At 36.8% G+C, this 23,005-nt stretch overlaps 1 protein-coding gene across 4 annotated transcripts in view; it reads right to left on the reverse strand.

Annotated features, from left to right (window-relative positions):
• The window catches only part of CSMD1 (CUB and Sushi multiple domains 1), a 1,077,494-nt gene that overhangs the window by 832,993 nt on the left and 221,496 nt on the right, over positions 1–23,005 (reverse strand). Inside the window, exon 1 of one of the 4 annotated variants that reach the window (XM_051778074.1) lies at positions 1,503–1,593. The exons of the other annotated variants lie outside the window; for them this stretch is intronic. Within the exon in view, the coding sequence (XP_051634034.1) occupies positions 1,503–1,573 (71 nt within the window). The 5' untranslated portion in view covers positions 1,574–1,593. Of the gene's footprint in view, positions 1–1,502; positions 1,594–23,005 lie in introns of those variants that run through there. 4 annotated transcript variants of the gene reach the window in all.

The raw sequence follows: 23,005 nt of genomic DNA on the forward strand, positions 1-23,005 counted from the left end.
CCTTCTACTGACTTTCGTCTTATGATCCTGAGCATCTCACAGATACAGTTTCTCCCATAAAACTACCTGGTTTTGAATAAATTCTTTTTTTACCTACTCATGTGTTTTCCTGTGGAACCAATGCCTATAAGAAATTAATTCAATTTACATGGCTCTGTACCTATGCTTGAATCTGCTGCTGAATTTCATTTTTGATCTTGCTATGACAGATGTTTCAAGTTTTCCAAGACACTGAGATATAATATTCAAGCATTCAGATTTCCCCAGTAATTTATGATAGCATGTCTGCAAACAGGTGTGTGCAGGAAATATTTTCAGAATTCAGTTCTAAAGTTGTAAAACAGGGAGATACACATCTGAAATTTCAATGCATGCAGAACTAATTAGGTTTTTTATAATTTGCACAGTATCACTACTAGTGATATAAGCACCTCTGTTAGTTCATTTCTTTTCCACAGAAGTAAAAAAATTATGCTATTAATAATGCACAATAATAGTAAAATTCAGTTCTTTTTATGGCTAATAACAAAAAGGGTCTCTTTCTTAAAAGACAGTAAATATCCTAACTAAGATGAGCTGAAAAAGACAGTTAAAAGATGTCACTTCAGAGCCACATTTCACACTTGACAGCTTATTTAATTCATTTAAGGTGTGATCATCACTGCTTGAAAGTATTTAATAGGGTATTTCAAACAAAACAAATTATTTCACTTAGGAGACATATTTAGTGAAAATTTCCATCTTTCTGTTATTTTACACTGTCTTGCTTTTAGTTTTCAATCCTTTATCTAAAAGCTATTAAACTATTTACAGAGTTGTTTTCCTCTTTTCACAAAGATACCCTTAAGGAACAGTTCATTAATTTTAAATGCTTTTTCAAGACATTTATAAAAAAACGAAGGTATTTGTAAAATTAATTGCTCAGTATTCCCACACAAGTTACTCATCTTCAGTACTGAGGATCACCTTTGTTCCTTTTCTTCACTATATATGTAATGCTTACTGAAAGAAATACAAAAAAGTATCTAATGCTTAAGAGGAATTAGGAGTAATTTATTTTGTTTCCTCAGAAATTAATGGGAAACCCCCAACAACTTCAATAGAAGTGATATATGGATCCCTGGTTTGTTTTTAACCAGACTGTTCCACTACAGGAGTAAACTAACAAACCAAGTCTCATGAAATATAGTCATGCATAAACAAGGAAAGATAGAAACAAACAAAAAAGATAATTTTAAGATCCATTAGAAAAGTCAGTGATGGAAAAAGCAATACTGTTTTCAACCTCCAAATCCTGTTAACTATGAGCAATCACAAATATAAGACATAAACTGAAGAAAGTCAGTACTGTACTATTGACAAAAAAACTTCATCTTTTTTATGTATAAATAGAAAAAAATGTCATTGACAGCACTGAAAAGACTGCAGCTAGTTCACACACACTTATTTTTAGGAACATGAAACACTGCTAAGTTTTAACATTGCTAAGCTTTAACACTCACAAATGCAAATTTGTTTCTTCACAGGGAACTTGCTGTGTGCATGCAATGTTTGCAGACTTTCTCCATTCCATAAAATATTGGATAATTAGGCACCACGATCAGTTTACAAGTTATCAGCCTGGTGGTGTAAATTAGTGACCTAAGCAAAGCACAGAAAAGAGTAATTGTCACAAATGATGACTTTCAACATTAAAATGCATTATTTTGTGATTATCAACGAAGCATAATCTGAACATTCTCTCTCCCTGCCAGTGGGTGTCAGTGGCTGTTGATTATGATGTGCTGGTGAAGAGAGGCATTCAAGCACCACCTGCAATTTTATTAGGCAGATATCTGGGAGCAGACACTGTGAAATATGGCAGGGGCCTCATCTGCCCTGGTTTCCTTGACCCCACAACTCAGGTTCCTTAGTGGACCTTCTGCAGGTTTCACGACACCCGCTACCAAGCCAACCCTTCCCAAATGGTCTCTCCACCAGCTCCTGCCAGGGGTCACTCATGTGTCCTCTTGTACTCTGTAAGTCTTCCAAGGAGAAGTTGTGTTCTGCAAAGTCTCCCTGTGTTGCATTTCCCAGATGTTTGATCCATATGCACAGCATAAAGTGTAATACTAATACACTCTTCAGAGCTTTATGGCTCCAGTTTAATATTCCTGAAAGTACCGAAAGGACCATAGCATTTGCTGTTTTTTAAAGAAATCACTTTACTCCCACAACTGCCTTGAGTATTATCAGTAACTTTAAGTATTTTTAGAAGAAGATGGAATATGCCTTTTTTTTTCCTGATTTTTCCATTTCTAGACTACCCTTCCAAGCACCCGATTATTCAGAATCATTGTAAGAAAATCATGAATCCTGTCAAGTCAGAAGGAAAGCCTGTTTAGATAAAACAAGATAATAGAGGAGTTTAATCTAGTTTTGCAGAAATCTGGCATTTATGTACATAAACTAAAAAACCCCAAAGTTCTGAGTGCGTATTTCTTTGACTCGGCAAACAGAATGTTCTCAATCTGAATGTTTTGGGGGAAAATTATAATCCAGTAACCTTAATATGATGGGAGTCACAGTTCCAAGACTGGTGAGGAAGCATGCACAGATCACTTCCAGCAAATTCTCACATTCCTTAAACTTGTGTATTGAAAATGAGACAAGACACAAACATGGACTGCACCAGAAAGTATGTTAAGAAGACTGTGGAATACTCTGACCAGTCTTAGTTTTGGTTACCACAATATAAGAAAAATATTAAGCTATTAGAGACCATCCAAAGGAGGGCATCGAAGATGGTGAAGGGCCTGGAGGGAAAGCTGTATGAGGATTGTCTGAGGTCACTTGGTTTGTTCAGCCTCGAGGAGACTGAGGGGAGACCTCATTGCAGTTACAACTTCCTCATGAGGGGAAGAGGAGGGGCAGGTGCTGATCTCTTCTCTGTGGTGACCAGTGACAGGATTCGAGGGAATGACCTGAAGTTGTGTCAGGGGAGGTTTAGGTTGGATATTAGAAAAAGGTTCTTTACCCAAAGGGTGGTCGGGCACTGGAACAGGCTCCCCAGGGAAGTGGTTACAGCACCAAGCCTGAGAGAGTTCAAGAAGCATTTGGATAATACTCTCAGGTATGGTGTCACTCTTGGGGATGGTACTGTGCAGGGCTAAGGGTTGGACTTGATGATCATTTTGGGTCCCTTCCAACTCAGCATATTTTGTGATTCTGATTCCTTGGGCAGACTTAGTGGACTCTGAATTAACTATATGATCCACAAGCTGGTTGGCAGAAGTAAGATAGTTTCTAAATTTCTCTCCATTCACATAATGATTTTCAACAATCTGTAAAAGAATCCTCTAAGAAAGAAATGTTCCACAGAAAGCATTCCTGAAGAACAGTAACTATATCTGTCTGGAGCTTTCACCACCAAGAATTGCACAGAAGAGGGTGCTAAGCAGGAAAAGGAATTATAAATATGTTGGCTTGCTCAGCTAAGCAAGATGGTAAATCCACCTGTGATTATGAAAAATATAAGCAAAGCCATTAAAAGGATTTTTGGGGCTGCTATGGTAAAAATGAACTCCATCTCAGTGAGATCCAACATACTTTGCTTATGAACCTCACACTCACAATCAGGGTGACAAGTTGGACTGCAACCGTTGACATGGTCTGGCAGCCAAATATATTTTGGTACTGCTATTAAATAAACTATAAATGCTTAAGGTCTAACCTATTCAACTCCATCAAATGATCTAAATTAAAAGTGAGAAAGAGAATTCAGAGTAATATGTGATTGTTTACATAGTTTTGGTCAAACACAAGGCTGGTCTGAACAGAAATGCTTATGCATTTAGAATGGGAGAATGATGAATCCAGCTGGTATGGAGAGACAAGAAGAAAATCGATTTTTAATACTACAACTTGGTTTGTATGTCATCATCATATGCAGAAACAGTGAAACGTAAGTGTTGTTGCCCAGAAATGGTCTTGTGTGCAAATCTTGGAGTTTCAGAGTCAGCACTCAGATCAGGCAGGAGTGTATGAGGGCTGAAATATGACATAGAAAGAGTTAAAAAGGACCAGCACCTTCATGCAGAGAATAGCTGTGAGCTTACTGTATGATCCTGAGAAACCAACACTAATCAGAACATCTGTTTGGCTCTAACTGCTTGTTATGTGTCGGCAGACAAAGTGAAACAACATTCTGAACAAAAACCTTAGACCTAGGAATATGCAGTGTCACCTAAGAAGGGGATTAATTATTTCTAGATCTGGACATATTTAAGTGCCCAACATGCAAAAGACAAGAGTCAGAAAACACTTGTAAGCAGGGTAAGTTTTTTAGCTTGGTACTCATGCTCATCACTGTTTCTGCTTTTGAGATACATGTCCTAATCAACGACTCTCAAACATTTCATGAGCTTAGAAAAATGGGTAACTATTGAGAACTTCAGATATGGTGGGGAATATGTGCCTTATAGTGCTCTCCACTAGAGACAACTGGTTGCCAGTAGGTGATAGATTTGCTCCCTCCCCATAATCCAGTTGTCTAGAATCTCGTGTCCTATAACTGTTAGTACGAAGACAAATTATTCATCATTCTTATGACAAGTCGTACTATTTAAAGCTTATTCTGAAAAGCGGAAGTCTCATTGAGGATGTGTGACAGAAACCACTTAGAAGACTAGAAGGAAGGTCATATTATGTGGCTGATGTTTCACCAAGTATGTTATGTGTTAAAGAATGAATTTTACATTCCCAGCTTTTGTGGAGAGACATTTTAGCAGTCAAAAGAAGAGAGACATAATGGTAGGGTGAGCAACACAGTGTTTAGCATTCCCTTGAAAAGTTTTTGAACAAAGAATCTGCTGTAGAAAACTTCTTTCAAGCAAACTCAACACGCTGGTGTTTCTTCTCCCTCCCAAGTTAATGTATTTAGAATAGTTTTTAAACACCTTTTATCAAAACCATGTCTTTATGAAGATATTTCAGAAAAAAAACTGCACATGCTTTTTTTTCAGAAATTAAGAAGCTATTCAGTGTATGAAGATCTATAACTCACAAAACTATGCAGTTAATTTTCAACCTAAGGTGACTGAAGGCCCACACTAAGACCTTAAACCATCTTGTCCAGGAGCTGATGATGACCCTCGTCGCCCACACAGAAGCAGCTCTGCAGCTTTTAACATCCTGTTTTGCAGAGGTTGCTGAGCTCTTTGGGCTGAAAGTCAGCTTAAAGAAGACGGAAGTTCTCTATCAACCGGTACCTCAGGAAGTCTTCCATCATCCCCATATCACCTTAGGCCAATCAGAGCTCAAATCGGTCCAGCAGTTTAATTACCTAGGTAGCCTCAGCTCCTCAGATGGTAAGATTGACGGAGAGATAGACAACAGGTTAGCAAAGGCATATAGTGCTTTTGGAAAACTCCATAAAAGAGTATAGCGTAATAAACACTTGAAGAAAAGTACCAAGATCAGTGTTTACAGAGCCATAGTGCTGTCTACTCTCTTATATGGATCCGAATCACAGGTTGTCTACGGCCACCACCTGTGTCTCAGAACACTTCTATCAACGCTGTCTCCGAACAATCCTAAACATCCACTGGTCAGGTTATGTGACCAATACATCTGTTCTAGAACAAGCAGCTGTCACAAGTATTGAGGCCATGTTGCTGAGAACACAGCTGTGATGGGCAGGGCACGTCTCAAGGATGAAGGACCACCGCCTCCCTAAGATCTTGCTTTATGGTGAACTTACCACCAGCTGCCGCATGAGAGGAGCCCCAAAGAGAAGATACAAGGACTCCCTGAAACAACATCTCAGTCTTGGCCATATTGATCATCATAACTGGTCTACTCTGGCCTCCAATCGGGAGGTCTGGAGACACACCATCTATAACGCTGCTGATGCCTTTGAGAACACAAGCAGGATCACTCTCGAGGAGAAAAGACAACGCAGAAAGAATCGTGTCTTGCAGAATATACCACCTAAGGAGTCTTTCTGCTGTGCCTTTTGCAATCGGATATGTCTATCTCGTATTGGCTTCATTAGCCACCAGTGTGCCCGTAACAAATATGGATAGAGCCTTCCTAAATCTTCATTTGAGAAGCCTAGCCATGAATGCAGTTAATAAAAAATGGTCCAAATAAAATGCTATATTCTAGATTCCTGTTATAAAGAAAATTGATTTTTAATACTACAACTTGGTTTGTATGTCAGTGAGAGGGAGGTGTTGTTACCCAGTTCAGAAATGGGTTCAGAAATCTTGCAGAAGAAAAACTCACATTTGCCATTGTATTAGGTTGACTCTGGTTGGACGCCAGGTACCCACTAAAGCCACTCTTTCTCTTCCCTCTGCAACTGGACAGAGGAGAGAAAAAAAACCAGCGAAGGATTCATGAGTTGAGATAACAGCTGGGAGAGGTCACTTACTGATCACCATAAAGGGCAAAACAGACTCAAAGTGGGGATATTAATTGAATTTATTACTAACAGGGTCAGAACAAGAGTGAGAAATAAAATAATCTTAAAAACACCTTCCCCCCACCCCTCTTTCCTTCCATGTTCTACCTCCTCCTCCCCAGTGGTGCAGGGAGACAGGGAATTAGAGTTACAGTCTTTTGTTGTTTCTGTCACTGCTCAGGGAGAGGAGTCCTTCCCCTGCTCCTGTGGGGTCCCTCCTATGGCGACAGTCTTTGATGTACCTCTCCAGCGTGATTCCATCCCATGGGCAACAGTTCTTCCCAAACTGCTGTCCCATGAGTCACTTCTCCAGGGGGTGCAGTCCTTTACAAATGAGCTGAACCAGTGTGGGTCCCCCACAAGGGCCACAAGTTCTATCTGATAAAAACCTACATGCTCTCACTCTGTTCTTCCCTAGCTAGAATTTTTCATCTGTGCAACAACCTTCTGTTCTTAAATTTATCACAGAGGTGTTACTATCATTCCTAATTGTCTTGGCCTTGGCCAGTGGCAGAAAGTTCGTCCAGGAGCAGTCTGGTATTGGTTCCAAGGGTCAGGGGAAGCTTCTGGCACCTTTTAAAAAAAAGCCACCCCTGTAGTTGCGCCTGTTAACAAAACCTAGCCATGGAAACCACTACAGCCATCTAGCTGTTGATTAAACTTATAATACCTTGAAATTATGAGCAATATCAGAGAAAAGTCGTGACTACTGAGAAAAAAGTTGGCAAAATGCAGTAATATTTCCTTTGGTTTACACTGGGAGCCAAATAATGTTTTTGTTTGTTTTGTTTATGAGGTTATTTGATGTAAAAATAAGCAAAAAGCTTTTCTGGACATCACCATTTTGAAATATTAAACCAGTTCTAAAAATGGTAGATTTTTTTAAATTCCCCGTAGCATATATGGCTACATTGTTTTTAAAGAGAAAATAGCTAATTCAAGAACTATTCCATCGGACAGCATTTTCTGTGAAATTAGGTTACAAAGCTTGTAAAGTCAAGAAACATTAAAAAGAGAACATCAACTAATGCCCCAAATCTAGCACAGGTTTAGCCGTAATTCCAAGGCATATGTTAGATATGATTGCCAAGGCAGATATAATTCAGCTCAGTTGCTATTCTGAAGGCTAAAGAAGCTCGTGTCCTTAGTTAAGACTGGGTTTATCAATATTTATTTACCCAATTTCTCTCTTACCCTGATTAAAGAACAAACTCTTAAGTCGAAGATTTGTTTCCACACATAACTCAAAACCTTTTACAGTGCTGTGGTTTTTTCCATGGGCTCCCCGAAAACATCTTCAGAACCATTGCAACATGCAGTTAAGATTCACTTACTAAAATTTCTGACTACAATATCCATGGTATTCTAGATTTCCATCCACTACAGTGTCCCTGATCTCTACCACCAAATGAGACTCTGGATCTGTGGTCTGTTTTTCTCACATGAGCAGTGGGATGCTTCGTCCAAGAGTAAAATTAATCTGTTTCCTTGTACAGAAGGAATGGGAACTTGGCATATGCTTTTACAGCTCTTAGGCAAGGTTAATGGAGTCTCTGCAGGAGCCTGAATGTTAATATGATTTTTATGATTATCATATTAATAACCTTATTTTGTACTTGTACGTAACAAACTAATTAAACACTGTGCACTACTGAGTCTCTGTTCTTGTTACTGTGATAAAAGACAGCATAATGACTTTTGTTGTAGACTCTTTATAATTATTACAGCTCCTTATCTATACAGATATATTTCTTTAGAAAACATACAATCAGATTGTCATTTTTACCAGGTCACCTTAATGGTTTAATGTAACATTACATTTGGATTAAAGCACCTTTGCACTCACGTTTAAAGACTGCTAAATTACCAAGAGACAGGGGAAAAAAAAGTAATGAGAACCTGAACTGCAGATCTTTGTTAGTTTAAACTAGAACAGAACAGCTATGCCTGAAGTTTATTAGTTATTAAAATATTATGTATAAAATCACTGGTTTTCCAATCACTTGTACATGGGATAGTCTTCTTTAGAAAGTTAAACAATTTCCATGGACAGTTGCTCAATTGCACACTGCTTTTAAGTAAACGTTTTAAATGAAGCTTATTTTTTAAAAGTTATGATGTCCAATGAAACATGGTAGCTTATTCTTAAAGTAAGTAATTTAAAGACCTCCATGAATCTTTTTACTTCTACCATGGTAGATTGCTGTCATTATCATGGAGGTAAATTCATGATCAAAGAAAAGTTAGGTTTTCTGAGCTAGCTAGAACTGAGCAATGGGATCAAGGAAATAATTTGTTAAAATCACAACAATTTGACATTCTCTACAGGCACAGTTCAAAACCTAGCAGTCATAAATTAAGTGAGGCTGGTTACCTCTTTGAAACAAGCAGCATTCATTGCCACAGTCCAGAACAAAAACGTTGGTTCAAAATCCACAACTTCAGCATTCACTCCTAACAATGAATAAGTTTGTGGATTATTCTTTTGACTGAGTCAGATCATGTTTTGGAAAGAGAATTGAATTTAAAAATTTGATTTTTTTCATAATTTCAAAATATCATATCCATAACAGAAGGTGTTCTCTCTCATCTAGAAAAAGATCTATTCTGAAATAAAATTCCTGAGAAGTATGTAGTCACCTAAGTAGAAAATCTGGGTTGCTGGAATTTAGGAAAAAAAACCCACTCCCTAAAAACACTTAGTTACCTGGTTAATTGGTACCAGCATTGTTCCCTTTGTCCATGTGTAGAGCTCTTGATTCAACATGCAATAACTCAAATCTGGAATTCTGCAACTGGAAAGCTCACTTAATCTTGGAGGCTTAAACTAAATATGAACTGTAGTGCCTGGGAGACCTGCCACTCTAAGCTACTAGTTACTTTGCTTCTCTAAAAGTTGATCCTGTGGAGTTATAAGAGAAAGTTCTGTGTACAAAGTGCTTGTCCCAAGGAATTTTGACACTAGATGAGATTATCCAGGTCACAAATAAATTCTGGTTACTCTGACAAACTGACATTTCTGTCAGCTATACAGCAAACAGTGTTACTAAATACCATATTCACTATCATTAACTGATTCTAAAGCACGTTCATCAACTCAGTCTAATATACAACATGAGTCATAACAATTAGAAATTAACTGCAATGCAATGAATATTATCTCTGAATCAATGCTGTATTGTCTGTGCTGGATTTCCTCTCTTCTTTGAACTCGTCATCAAAACAGAAACACTACTTCATCTCTATTCATTGATTCTAGATCAGCACTGCAGACTTCAACCATTTGCAAAGATTCACAGATACATGCAGCAGGAGGAAGAACATCTTCCTTAATACAACTTTCTATTAGTAAATCTCAGTACAGGCAGCACCACACAGGCTTCTCAAAAATTGAGCAGCCCTGTCATCATCACTGGGAGTTCTGGACAGTGACTAATGAAGAACATAGCTTCCATAGAGAATAACATAAAAGTATGACTGGGTATTTACTGAGGAAAATACAATTTTCTGAAGTTCTACAGTTGAAACAGGAATATATTTTATAGTGGAGTAGTATTTTTCTTTGGTCAAAATGAATTTGAAAGTAAAAATTTTCTCATGACCTTCTAGAATAATCTTTCACTTGAGTGCAAATTTGCAGCATGAAGACAAATAAAGAGAAGGAAAAGCCCCCAAACACTCCTGCTTGACAGAGTCATCTCTTTTCAGGTCTGACTCTTCAAGACAAGGACAGAATCACAGAATATTCTGAGCTGGAAGGGACCCACAAGGATCATCAAGGACAGACAAGGCTTCTGTTGACAGATTCATACATGGCAAAATGGCCCTTTTACTACTATCACTCAGAAGCTCATTGTCACTACTGGGTATGACAAAATGGGAAATCATTTCTACTGCTGACATCTTTGTGAGAAACCTTCATCCACACACAGACAGTGCTTCCAAGTGCACTAGACAAAGTGGAGAAAGTTTGTGGAAAGTAAAGGGACATCAGACTTTCCTGGTAGATTAACCAGGGGATGCAAGGCCTTGGCTACATTCCAGTACACACAGATGAAACATCTCTGGCTCACATGTTAGAAAAAGAAGCTACTACACAGCTCCATCCAAACGCATACATCAGCTCTCACAGTTCCTGCTAAACCTCAAGATAAATGCATAAATCACATAGGTTTTATTTTGGGAAAGAGCAGGATTACAAATAGGCAATGATCTAACATTGCTTCCCACACTAGAAACCTAAACTCACGAGCTGAGAGCTAATTTTAGTGTCATAAATTCTATAAGATCTTAATTATTTTTTTCTTTGTGGAAAAAGGTACTTGTAAAAAAATGTGTTTTGTAGGTTTTTTTAATAGGTGTAAAAGGACTAAAACTGCCACTTTTGTGGCAAAAGCCACAAAACTTAAACTCCTATTGAAGCTAGGTAATATAGAAACTCAGTATTGTCCTCTCAGATCACCTTTAGATCCAATAATTATATACCTACCGTACTATCAGAAAAAGGTGTTCTTCCTTTTCTTCTTCCATCCTTCTTTCATTAAACAATGAAATCATAGAATCATTGAGGTTGGAAAAGACCTCCAAAATCATGAAGTCCAACCTTTGACCAAATAGTACCATGCTCTCTCAACCATATGGCAAAGTACCATGTCCACTTGTTTTTTGAGCACTTCCAAGAATGGTAACTCCACCACTTCCCAGGGCAGCTTTTCCAATGCTTAACCAGTCTTTCAGTGAAGAAATTTTTTGTAATATCAAACCTGAGCCTCCCTTGGCACCACTTGAGGCCATTTTTTGTTTTCCAAATATTTTCAGAATAGTTTTATTTTTATCTAAGAATGGACAATTCAATTCAAATCAGAACCTATCTCGGCTACTTCAGGAGAACTCCTGTGAGAAGTGACAGATGATACACTACATGGAAGTAGTCAATAGTGCTGGCTCATATTTCAGAAATCTCAAGAAAGGACACTAGTATCATGCTTCTTTTTTGCAACACCTATACACTTTACCCTCTCTCAAGTGCAGGGATGACTGACAAAGATGTTCTCCATTACAGAAATATTTGAGACATGAAAAAAGGATTTGGCCAGCTTTAGAGGTGGATAACCTGTGCAGAGAACTTAAAATATTGTCCAAAATGCCTTGGGCATGGAACTGCTTAAAAATTTTCTGCAGTTTAAGTATTGCTAAATAGTTTTACAAGTACAAGAAATCTTTATCTTGGGATCCCGCACTGCTCCAAATGGTAGATTTGAAGATTAAACTTGCATTTCAAGCTGGTGTTTTTTCCTTCGATATTCATTTGGTGAGATTCATCTTACCTAACACTATCTGTTTAAATAATAAAAGTTTATTATTGAGATTGCCCCTTTAATCAGCCAAGTGAAGCAATTTCAGAGAGCAGTTTCTCTTATATGTAATATGTACAGATAAGGTTAGATGAACCCATATTGCTTTGCTGCAGAGTAAACAAAGGATAGAGAAATACAAAACTTTTAATCATATAAATTTAGTGTACATGATGTCATACCATACTGTCACACCAAAAATTTTCCAACAGACTTGAAAGACGTTTAAATAGAACACAGAATTGAAACCTAGTTTCTTATTCTTTATCAAAATCCAAAATCAAGTCCGGAATTTATAATGACACTTACAATTCCTCTCAAGGTGTATGTAAACCCACTGGAAAACACCTGAAGTGTAGACCTGGTAGTAGAATTATGTCTTAAAAATCAGAAGTCTAAAATTTTCTATAAAATCCCTTCTCAATAGATGTCCTCATAAAACAAGATATATTGATGGTTTAAATAAAAATTTATATACTTACAAATCTCACCAGTGTTTTTATGGGTTATGATACTGATATCTTTAAATAGGTTTCTTTTTCCTTAAACTAACATGGGAACATTCTACTCCAGGATAGATCCTCCTGGATGATTTCCAGGTTGGTTCTTCAGAGTTTATGGATAAAGCACCAGTAACAAAAGGCTATATTTTAGAGAATATCTTTGGGGGGGGGGGGTTGTGAGGCTTTGTTTGTTTGTTTTTGGTTTTTTTTTATAAGCAGTGACCATTTAGTATTCCAAAAACTCCCTCTCTCTTTCCACAAGTAACTAACTTCTCAGTATATCCTTGGCCTTCAGCACGATGCTCCAAAGGGCCATGGCAGACCTCAATGATGAAGATGGTATCTACATTTCATATCGTACCAATGGAAGCCTATTCAACCTAAGGCAACCGAGCACCCATACTAAGAACTTAAAACAACTTGTCCGGGAGCTGTTTTATGCTGATGATGACACCCTCATCGCCCACACAGAAGCAGCTCTGCAGTGTTTAACATCTTGTTTTGCAGAGGCTGCTGAGATTTTTGGTCTGGAAGTCAGCTTAAAGAAGACAGAAGTTCTCTATCAACCGGCACCTCAGGAAGTCTTCCATCATCCCCATATCACCATTGGCCAATCAGAGCTCAAATCAGTCCAGCAGTTTAATTACCTAGGTAGCCTCATCTCTTCAGATGGTAAGATTGACGGAGAGAGAGACAACAGGAAAGTAACATCAATCTCTACTTAATAATTGTTTCTTTTTTTTTCCTTGCTTCAATATAATTGCTTGATATAGTACACTGTACTATATTGTACTGTACTAGTAGTTTTAGCTTCTATACTGTGTAGTAAATAATTAAGACATTTTTCTCTAATCTAATAAATCATGCATTTTTATGATTCTATGAAATATATCTGATTTGTTACCCTTAATCCTGTGGGAAAAAGTTGCACAAAGGTTCAATCACAGTTCTATAATTCCTTAGACTTAAACCATTGACAAAGTCTGGGGCTACAATTGGATCCAGCTGCACCTGAGAAAGAGTTTAGATAGGAAGGGGGTCCTTTCTGCACCTTTTTACTCAACAGGAGGGCTTCTCTAATAAACTTTGTCTGAAGCTCTGTAGAGAACTGTTAAAGGCCAACTTGTTTCACCATTGCCTGCCCCCATCAGAAAGATCTCAGCTGGAGGGCAGTTGCGATAACAGGATGTTCAGAGTGCAGGGCACCACAATAACAGCAATTAATCGCAACCTACAGGCCCTGTGCACCCATGTCACCCCAAGTAAACAGCCCGCACATGCAGTGGACTGGATGTATGACGTGAACATCGCCCCAGTACCAATGCCTACACAGCGAATGTGCCTTTGTCATGGTCCCTAAGTTTGGGCAAGGCTGCTGAAACACTATCATAAAGTGTGTCACTTATGTGTCTCATAAATGAGAATTTGGCAAGCCAGACAGGACTCTCCCCACCAAAAGACGGAAGAAGATGGGATCAAAGGGACTTCTCAGGACACATATTGGTGACTATCACTTGCTTTCTGTAATTACTCTTCGCCTTTTCCTACTTTCCTATTTTCCTCCTTGCTCACTTCCTTAATAATAAATAAAAGCAAATTATTGTTTTGGTTACCAACATTTTACCTCGTTTGTGTCTTAATCTAGCTCTGGGTATATTCAATCCTTCTCTCCACACTTGCAGATTGAAACAGGCTCCCACTCCCACCTGCAACAGACCAGTGAGCCACAAACAGACTATTACATTGATGATATTTCTTCTGTTTCCCACTGCTGATGTGGGAGAGAGGACTGTCAGACTGATAGTCCTATAAATCTAACTATGACTGTCCAAACCAAATGTATTTAATATTTTAAACCAAGGACAGTTGCAATAGTTCTATACAAAAGTAAATGAATACCAGACTGATAAAAACCATCACATAAACTCACTTGAAGTGTAATACAGAAGAATGCTGACACATACACAAGACTTCTCAGATATTTTTCCCTGCTATGATGATGTTTCATGGAAGTTAATGGTGTCATGAAAGACTGATATACTAAATAGAGGACTGGGCTTGTAAAAAAATTATATCTGTAGAGCAAAGAAATCACTATCAGACATGAAAGATACCAGTTTAGCTTCACTTCAATGTGATCATGAAATAGAAAAGTAAAATACTGCAAACCTGACATCAATGAGACCTGATAACATCTATACTATAAGGAAATATAATATAAGACCAAAGCTTAGAGAGTCTACATGTTTTGAAGAAGTAGATTTTAGCATTTACTTCAAAGCAGTTTTTGTTTATACTTCAAAGATTTGAAACAAAACCAAAGGCTGAGAAAGCAGGTGCTTCTTTCACTCCTTTTTCCACACATGAAGAGAGTGAAGAACAAAAGTTTCCATGTCATGTATCTGAAAACGAGATTGTAAAGATGGTTTGCGATTCATTTATGTTCAAAGCACTTTACAATTATGGATCCAAGAGAACTCTGACAGGTGCCATCACAAAAAAGAATAATTATTAGGATCTGTGGCTTAAAGGTAATGGAGAAAGCCTCATGTTATGTACTGTCAGGTACAGCTTAAATGTTTCCCCATATTTCACTATAGCAAGATCTTTTAGTTTCAAGGTTATGTACTTGGGATATTTTATTTGACCATGCTGTTCACAAACAACATTTACTTTTCAGAAATTTATGTAGTGTATTGATACAAACTTTCACAGTAAAAAAATGAAATATGAAAAGGAAAAATCATTAAAATGGCAAGTGAAGATGTTTTTGTTAAGTATGTGATCTGCATCTATCAGCAGTGCAAAGCAACTACAACTTATGTTTTTGAGCAAGATGACTGAAATCATTTGTGCAAGACCAACTGAAATAAATGTGTAGAAGAAGAGAATGTATCTCTGGTCTGCATGGAAATTTAAATTACTCAATTAGCTAAAACTTCATGCAGAAATGCAAAAAAATTTTCATTTTCATTTTTTATGAAAATGTAAAAGTTTCTTCTAAACTAAAGAAGACTTTTTTTTTTTAATTATAATACATTGGGAGGAAAGCTTGTATGGAAGGTATATCCTGGGTATTGATGCCTCATAGCTTTTTTTTTGATTTTTAAAGCTTTTTCCTTTTGCTTCTGGTTACTACTTCTTACCAGTATCCTTGTTCTGAACCTTTGATTATCTTATAAACAACAGAAATTCTACCTATTTTCTAAAAACTATCTATTTCACAAGCAAGAAAACCCAATAAACAAGTGACAACCTCCTTTCCCCTCCTCTTAATGAGGTTATTGGTGGGAATCAGATTTCCAATACCAATTTACCCACTTCTTTACTCAGTAATTTCATCGAGTAAGAGCTGTTTGAAAGTTGAAATATATTATTTTGCTCAGGTTGTCCTAAAACAGTGTCTTCAAAGGTTGTCTTGGAACCATAGTAAATGCATAGGAATCCTCTGATATTTTTCTACAAGGTTCATTTATTAGTCCAAAGAAAACAACTTTCAGTATTTTCCAATGAGAATCTGTTTGTCTGATAATTTCTGACATTTCCACCCCTTATTGTAATGTTACTTTCTTTGAATTTATGAGAATACTAAATATGTAAACTGATATTACTGAGGATATGGATTATAACATCTAGCAAGTTAGATTGCTCCTCATACCACTAATTCCAGGTCAACACATGACATGTGCTGCTTCCAACCTTACACCAGCAACTGGCATTCTGCTTAATCATCATAAATTGGTTTAAGTATTTAAACAAAGACAACAGAATCACTAAGGGGTTTTTGCCAGTGTAGCAAATTACACAGGTTTGTTAGATGCATCACTGTGCTGGTGCAAGGCAGCGTGGCAAAGCATTCACATGGGAACTGCAGGCAGAGAAGGATCAGGACCAATTTTTCCAATTTAAGTGTGGAGGTATATCAGCTGAACCATACTATGAAACTGTATGCTAAAGACTTATTCATCTGTCAATAAATGCTAATGCACAATAAAATTAACACACTAGCTATTCTTCACTGTTTTCTCACTTCTGCTAGATATGCTTTTCTTTTCTTTTTTTTTTTTTTTTTTGAGTAGAGTATGTTCCTTCACCTAAAGAAACTCAGTGGTTATGCCTATTTTGCAGATAGATAAGAACTGTAGTCTGCCCATGCTCTGAACCAGCAGGAAGCTTTGTAGTAACACATGGTGCCATGCTGAGCACAACCTAATTGCCCCTTCTGAAAGCTGTGTAAAGCAAATTGGACTCTACTTGTCACATGGGGATGTGATGCTGCCAGTGCTCTGTGCGGGCAGAATGAACAAATGTCTTCTATCTTCTGAGTGCAATCCAAGTGTTCTTACCCATCTAGTTAGCGACCGCTCTAAATTCACATTGTGATTTACCATACCTTCATTTCTGTGGGCAGGAAAGCCCTAATACAATCAATCTCTACTTCTTGTGTTCTACTTCGAGGTGGTCAAGGGAGATAGGTTGAATCAGAAAAGTCAGAAATTTGCCTCGAGTAAGAAGAAACCAAGCGTAAAGGAGACAAATAAATGCTTACTATGTACTTTGGGCTTTAGCTTAGACTCATGGTAGTTCAAAAGCAATATACATGTAAGAATAAAAGAAATCAATTAAAGTAGAAAACCCAACAAGCAGACGAAGGAAATCATGATCAAGATTAAGGTAAAATGGATGAAAATCAAAAAGAGGGATTTGCTTTACTCAACAAATGCACATTGTTTTCCTGCATGTAATTTTGCATGCTGAAATTGAACAGTTTAAATGTAATATACTTCATTATTTACCTTACACATGGATTTCACTAAAAAATTAGGAGCTGAGGATGTAAGCTCCCATGTTTCCTGCCTCAGCCAGGAAATTGTCATCAAGTAAAATCATTCCAGAGATGCTTACCACTCCAATTAAAGGTGACTTTATCAGTAAAGTTATTCAATTCAGAAACCATTTTTATTATTTCTGTCACCCTGTTTTTGCATCTGGTAGCATTTATCCAATTTAGGCAAATGGTTAACATTTCAAACTTTTACTGTTTTTTGTCTACTAGACGAAGGTAAGTGATGTACTTAAAAGAAAATCAATTAAGTATGAACTCTGAACTTGGTTCTGAAATTCACTCCAGCATACCTTTGAGGATTTTGCCTGTCTGGGATTACAGAAAACAGTCCTGAAACAGTGGGGCTACATCCAGTATGTATGAGGGTTCATTGAATCTCATAGTGTCTCTATTTCTGATCCTCTGTCTTCTTTAAGAAGCAGAAATGGCTGAAGTAGTTGTGGTAAAGAAAAAAAAATCCATGAGATCTAAATATTCACCTAGTTTCTCAAAGGCCTCAGAAAATCTGAGGCAAGCTCTGGCTTTGCTATAGTCTTTCTTATGACAGTACGAGGTAGCAGGGCACAGCAACATCTCCATGACTCACTGAGGCAATGGGAAGATATTTTCCAGTGACACGCTTGTCTCTTCATCATCCTATACACAAGTACACATTGCAACCTGCCCCAGTGCCTCTGCTACATGTGCACGCTCACTGAGGTAATATACTTACTGCACTATATCCACTTTATTTGCTCTGTTCAAAGATCCAAGAGGTGTTACGTCAAAAGTGTGTCTTTTATTGCCCATAAACATCACTTTAGTGTTAGTACAGCTGCCTTCATTGGACCTGTCTTTACAATTACAAACAAAAGACTTGATTTAGCACATACTAGACTACTTTACTACCGAGCTGTGAAAGCTCCACATGTACTGGCAGCTTGCTTCCCTTGGATTATAGTCCCAAGGCTCTAAAAATCTTTAAACATAAATAAAGTTAAAAGATGTTCAGAAAATACAGATTTGCATTTTGAAAAGAACAAAGGAATATGAACGCTCTGGAAACAGGAACTCAGAGCACTTTTGCCAAAGGAAAACAATAATAATATTTTATACTTCTACTCAAAAATGCTTAGCAATATTTAAGCATTTAGCAAGAGAACACCTATTAATGAAAACACCATTTTTCACAAATAATAAAACAGAGATTAAGTGATATTTTAAAAAGCAGAAAAATCTCTTGTTCTAAGTCTTCTGCTTCTAAGAGATAACTATCTGACTGAGGTTTTAACTTCCACTTAATCACACTGAATTATGATAGAAAGAACATGAAAGTTTCATTCTTTGAAGAAAACAATGAGTTAAATTCAGTTAAAATGACACCAAACAAGTATATTTCAGGCAAATTAGATTTGGATTTCTGATACATGTGACTTTTTAGGTGCATTCATTAAGTAATGTATCATACCCTACCTCATGTAAAGGAGTTGTTCACTCCAGAGGTTTTTTTCTCAAATTAAACAGTTTTATGAACTACTGAAATGCTTGGCCAACTAAGTGATTTCAAATACAAGATTTGAAAGAGGTAATACAATAACAAAGAGAGTTTTTTAACTCAATTCTACAATGAAGAAACTTTATTAAACCTTCTAGCTAATTAATATATCATGTAAATACAACCAGAAAGGACTATTAAAACAGGATTCACCTTTACAGTTGTCCACTTGAATAATCAAGCATAAGGTCGTTATGTAAATTTCTTATAATAATTAAACTCAAATTGTATATTCAATAACAAACTTAGTCTGCTCATATCAATATCATAGTGAATTATACATCATAATTCACTTCCGCAGTGTAATGTCAAATGCCTCTAGTTATATTAAATATGTAAAATAAGAAAATAAGTAATGTTAAAGTCATAAATTGGTTCCTGAAATATCATTGCCATGAAACAAGATAAATAGTTTTAGCTAAAGCTTTAGCTAAGCATATTCATCCTTCTTTTTAGGCAGAATCTTCCTACACACAAGCAACAACTTTGAGCATAGAAAATTAAAGCTTATTCGCAAGAATGTGTTAACACATTCATCTAGAGAAGAACTTGTCAGCTCTATCTTGAACTGTTAAGCTTAAAAAGTCTTACTAAGACTGGGTGCAGAAAAAAATCCTCTCTCCATCACTGACAAGACATGAGGTTTGAAACACAGGCAAAGAACAAATAGTGGACCAGCACTAATAACTAAAGTGCATAACATTAAAATAACTTTTCCTTTCTGTGCTCTATATCTTGAAATGCTAAAGTTGACAAGCCTTCCTTTTGGTAAAGTCTTTATGAAAAGAATGAGAGAACCTATGATTAATGGTTACAGCAACAAAAAAATAAATGAGGACAAGACTGTACTATGAAAACAAGCTTGAACAGTTAGTAGAAAGCTGCCAAATATGCTGAATAGCTTTGAAAACTGGCTTTTATAAAAGAAATCACTATGTTGTTTATTATAATGTTAGAAATTAGTGCTTTATTTTAAAATTTAAAATATATAATTCAAGAATTGCACAAATTATGTATTTACCTAAATCTACAGGAAGTAGATCACTTATTTGTCACTGCTGTAGAGCTAGAGGACAGTAATTTGAATCTGGAAATATACCACTGCATGGAATATTGTGGATGATCTGTGGTATAATGTAGTCCCATTACAACTACAACATACTGTTCTTTCGTTACTCTGTTCTTTCTTACTTTCGGAGTGCGTGAAGCACAACATTTGAAAATCAGGATTTTAGAAGAAGCATTTTAAAGAGGATTCAGAATTCCTGGTTGTGGTTATTTTTCCCATGGGATCTTTCTATCATGATTTTGTAGAAAATATGTTCTTTAAGTGCTTGAATACTTTAAACTAGCCCTCCCCTAGGATTCACATATAAAGGAATTCATGTGAGTTAATTAACTGTTGCCTTCATATGTGTTTTGTGATTTTCCATTCTCTCTCAAGCATCATATTTGGAGTAAACATTAGAAGAAAGATTCTGAAAGCCTAGTTTGTGAAAAATCCTTTTTTTTCTCTAACTCTTTACATGAAAAATCCTTTCTGTCTACAGATGGTTTTGCTTTTTGGCCGCTGAATCCTAGGCTTCTTGGAATTTAAAAAACTTCCAGAGTTGCCTATAATTTTCGGAGTTTCACAGACCTAGTTAGAGTCCACTCAAATGCATTATCTTTCCAGTTCTACATTTGCTTAAATGTTGACTCACAACACTCATGTTTAAAAGATTCTCTCTCTTAAAAAAAAAACCCACAAAAAAAAACCAAAAAAAAAAACAAAAAAAAAAAAAACACACCAGTGTAAGTGCATGAGGTAAGTTTTATTTTGGCAGACATGGAAAGATCATGGGTAGGAAATCTGAAATAAGACCAGGAAAAAAGTTAGGAAAAAAACAAAAGACGCCATTTAAACCCCAGGTTGAGAAAAGTAATTTTCACTGGTAGATGGAGATAAAAACTTCAGGAAACCTTTGATTTAAAAAAAAAATAAATAAAAAGCAAGACACAGATTAGTTATGGAGGCTGTGAACAGTAGGAAAAGAGTGGCACTATCAGTCACACTGCTCTTCGTACCTTTCTGACTTCAGTCACTGCTCTGTAGCCACTAGCACAATCCAAAACTGGAGCTGGTAACTTCTTGAAGCCACAGTCTCTGCTCTTGTTACAAGGTCTTAGTTACCCCTCCTCTAAAAGGTATTGAAAATCCTCTGTCTTAGTCTTTATTAATAAGATGTTTAACTGTTATCAAGTTTGAAATTCAATTTGCTAGACAATTGCATACATTTGTTTCTATTCACAGATGTCAATGTATGCACTGCTAGGTCACTGGGGACTGAACGCTACGATCAACTGCTTTATTATAAGTTAGGAATTCACATGCAAACGTCCTGTGTATCAGCCTAAAATTGGTCTTTTTTCAATCTGATATTAGATACTCATTCACTGCTGGAGTATAATTTTTTTATTTTATATGTAAATAACTTGCTTTTCTTTCCTCACTAAAGAAGGTTGAGTTATTCATGCTAATGTATTCTTTCATCATTTCTTTTTCTGAGTGGCAGCTTCTTCAAAACTTGGAACATCTCACAGCAAGCAAAGAAACTAACGTCTTTTTCACACAGCATGATATTAGAATATTTGGCTAAAGGCCCTAAAAGATTAAAAACAAACAAACAAACAAAAAATCTTATTCATGATCCTTGTGTTTACTTGTTACACTCAATTTGCTCTTTCATGCTTGTAGCCTACAAAAGAAATTTTGGTGACTTAGTGTTTTATGTTCATAAGGAAAGGGAGCCTTTTCTCCCTTTCATCAATTTTCAATGATTTCCACAGGAAAAAATGAAGAAGCTGTGGCTGAGAGCAAAGAGGTTTTCTTGTCAGGTACAGTGCTTCTCAGAGTCTCATGCACTGTGGAACATTTATTGAAGGACTTCACTTTAACTTTTAACCAAACAACGTATTCTTTGACTGTACAAAGCCATGCTAAGATTATTCAGTGACAGTTTGAAATTTCAAGGTTATTTTGCATTCTTTAAGACCTCTTTTTCAGTTCCTTACCTCTTTCAAGAAAAAGTAAAACTAAGAAAAAGGTACGCATTTCCTTATTAACTCTTTCCTATTATAATTACTAAACAAAATGCCGTGCAGCATAAAAGTGTGATGTTTGATATATGCACAATAATACCATGACTTAAGTTCATAGCTTCATACAAAATTTAGCCATCTAATTATTTTACCATGTCATTTGTTGGTCGATATTAAGTCTTTGAAAGATGCAACATATAAAACCAAATGTGACAAATATGGACTAAAACCTTTATTTCACAACACTGGTTTGGCCAACCTGTATGAAATGATGGTTGCTTTACCTTGATACTTTCTAACTTGGCTGTATATGTTTGTCTGACATATCTAACAGAACATAAGAGTTTTACTCTTGACAAAACCCTGTGGAATTAATTCCCCACAGTCATCATAGAATCACAGAATGATTTATGTTGAAAGAGACCTTAAAGATCACCCAGTTCCAACCCCTCTGCCATGGGCAGGTGTACTGGGTTTGTGTGGCAAGGTTTTGGGGGGTGGGGGGAGGCTACAGGGGTGGCTTCTGTGAGAAGCTGCCAGAAACTTCCCCCATGTCCAGTAGAGCCAATGTCAGGCAGCTGCAGGATGGAGCCCCCTCTGGCCAAGGGGAGACAATCAAGAATGACAGTAATACCTCTGTGATAACATATCTAAGAAGGGAAGAAAAAGTTATTGCACAGATGAAAGTTGCAGCCAGAGAAGAGTGGAGGGAGAACATGTGAATAACTCTGCAGACACCAAGGTCAGTGCAGAAGGAACGGGTTGCAGGTGTTTTTAAGATTTATTTTACATCTCATTATCCTACTCTGATTCTGTTAGTAATAAACTCAACTAATATCCCAAATTCGAGTCTGATTTGCCTATGATGGTGATCAATAAGTGATCTCTCCCAGTCCTTATCTCAACCCATGAACGCTTTGTTATATTTTCTCTCCTCTGTCCAGTTAAAGAGGGGAATGATAGAGTGGCTTTGGTGAGTACCTGGCATCCAGCCAGGGTCAACCCACTGCAGCAGGGAATCTTTCACTAAACTGGGTCGCTAAAAGCCCCCAGATGCCTTGGACTTTATTTGAAATATATTTTTGTTTAATATCACTGTTTTCTCTAGTCAATACTTTCATCATGGTAAGTGTAGAAAACTTTTGGAAGAATTGCTCAAGGAGGGAAAAAATGTAGTGTTCACTCAAGGAAACTTTGCTGCCTGGGAAATTTTTTCCCATGAATAGCTTTATGTGTGTTTCT

This window comes from Manacus candei, unplaced genomic scaffold, assembly GCF_025592945.1.
Source record: "Manacus candei isolate 608988 ecotype Guabito, Panama unplaced genomic scaffold, ASM2559294v1 h1tg000011l, whole genome shotgun sequence".
Lineage (NCBI taxonomy): Eukaryota > Metazoa > Chordata > Aves > Passeriformes > Pipridae > Manacus > Manacus candei.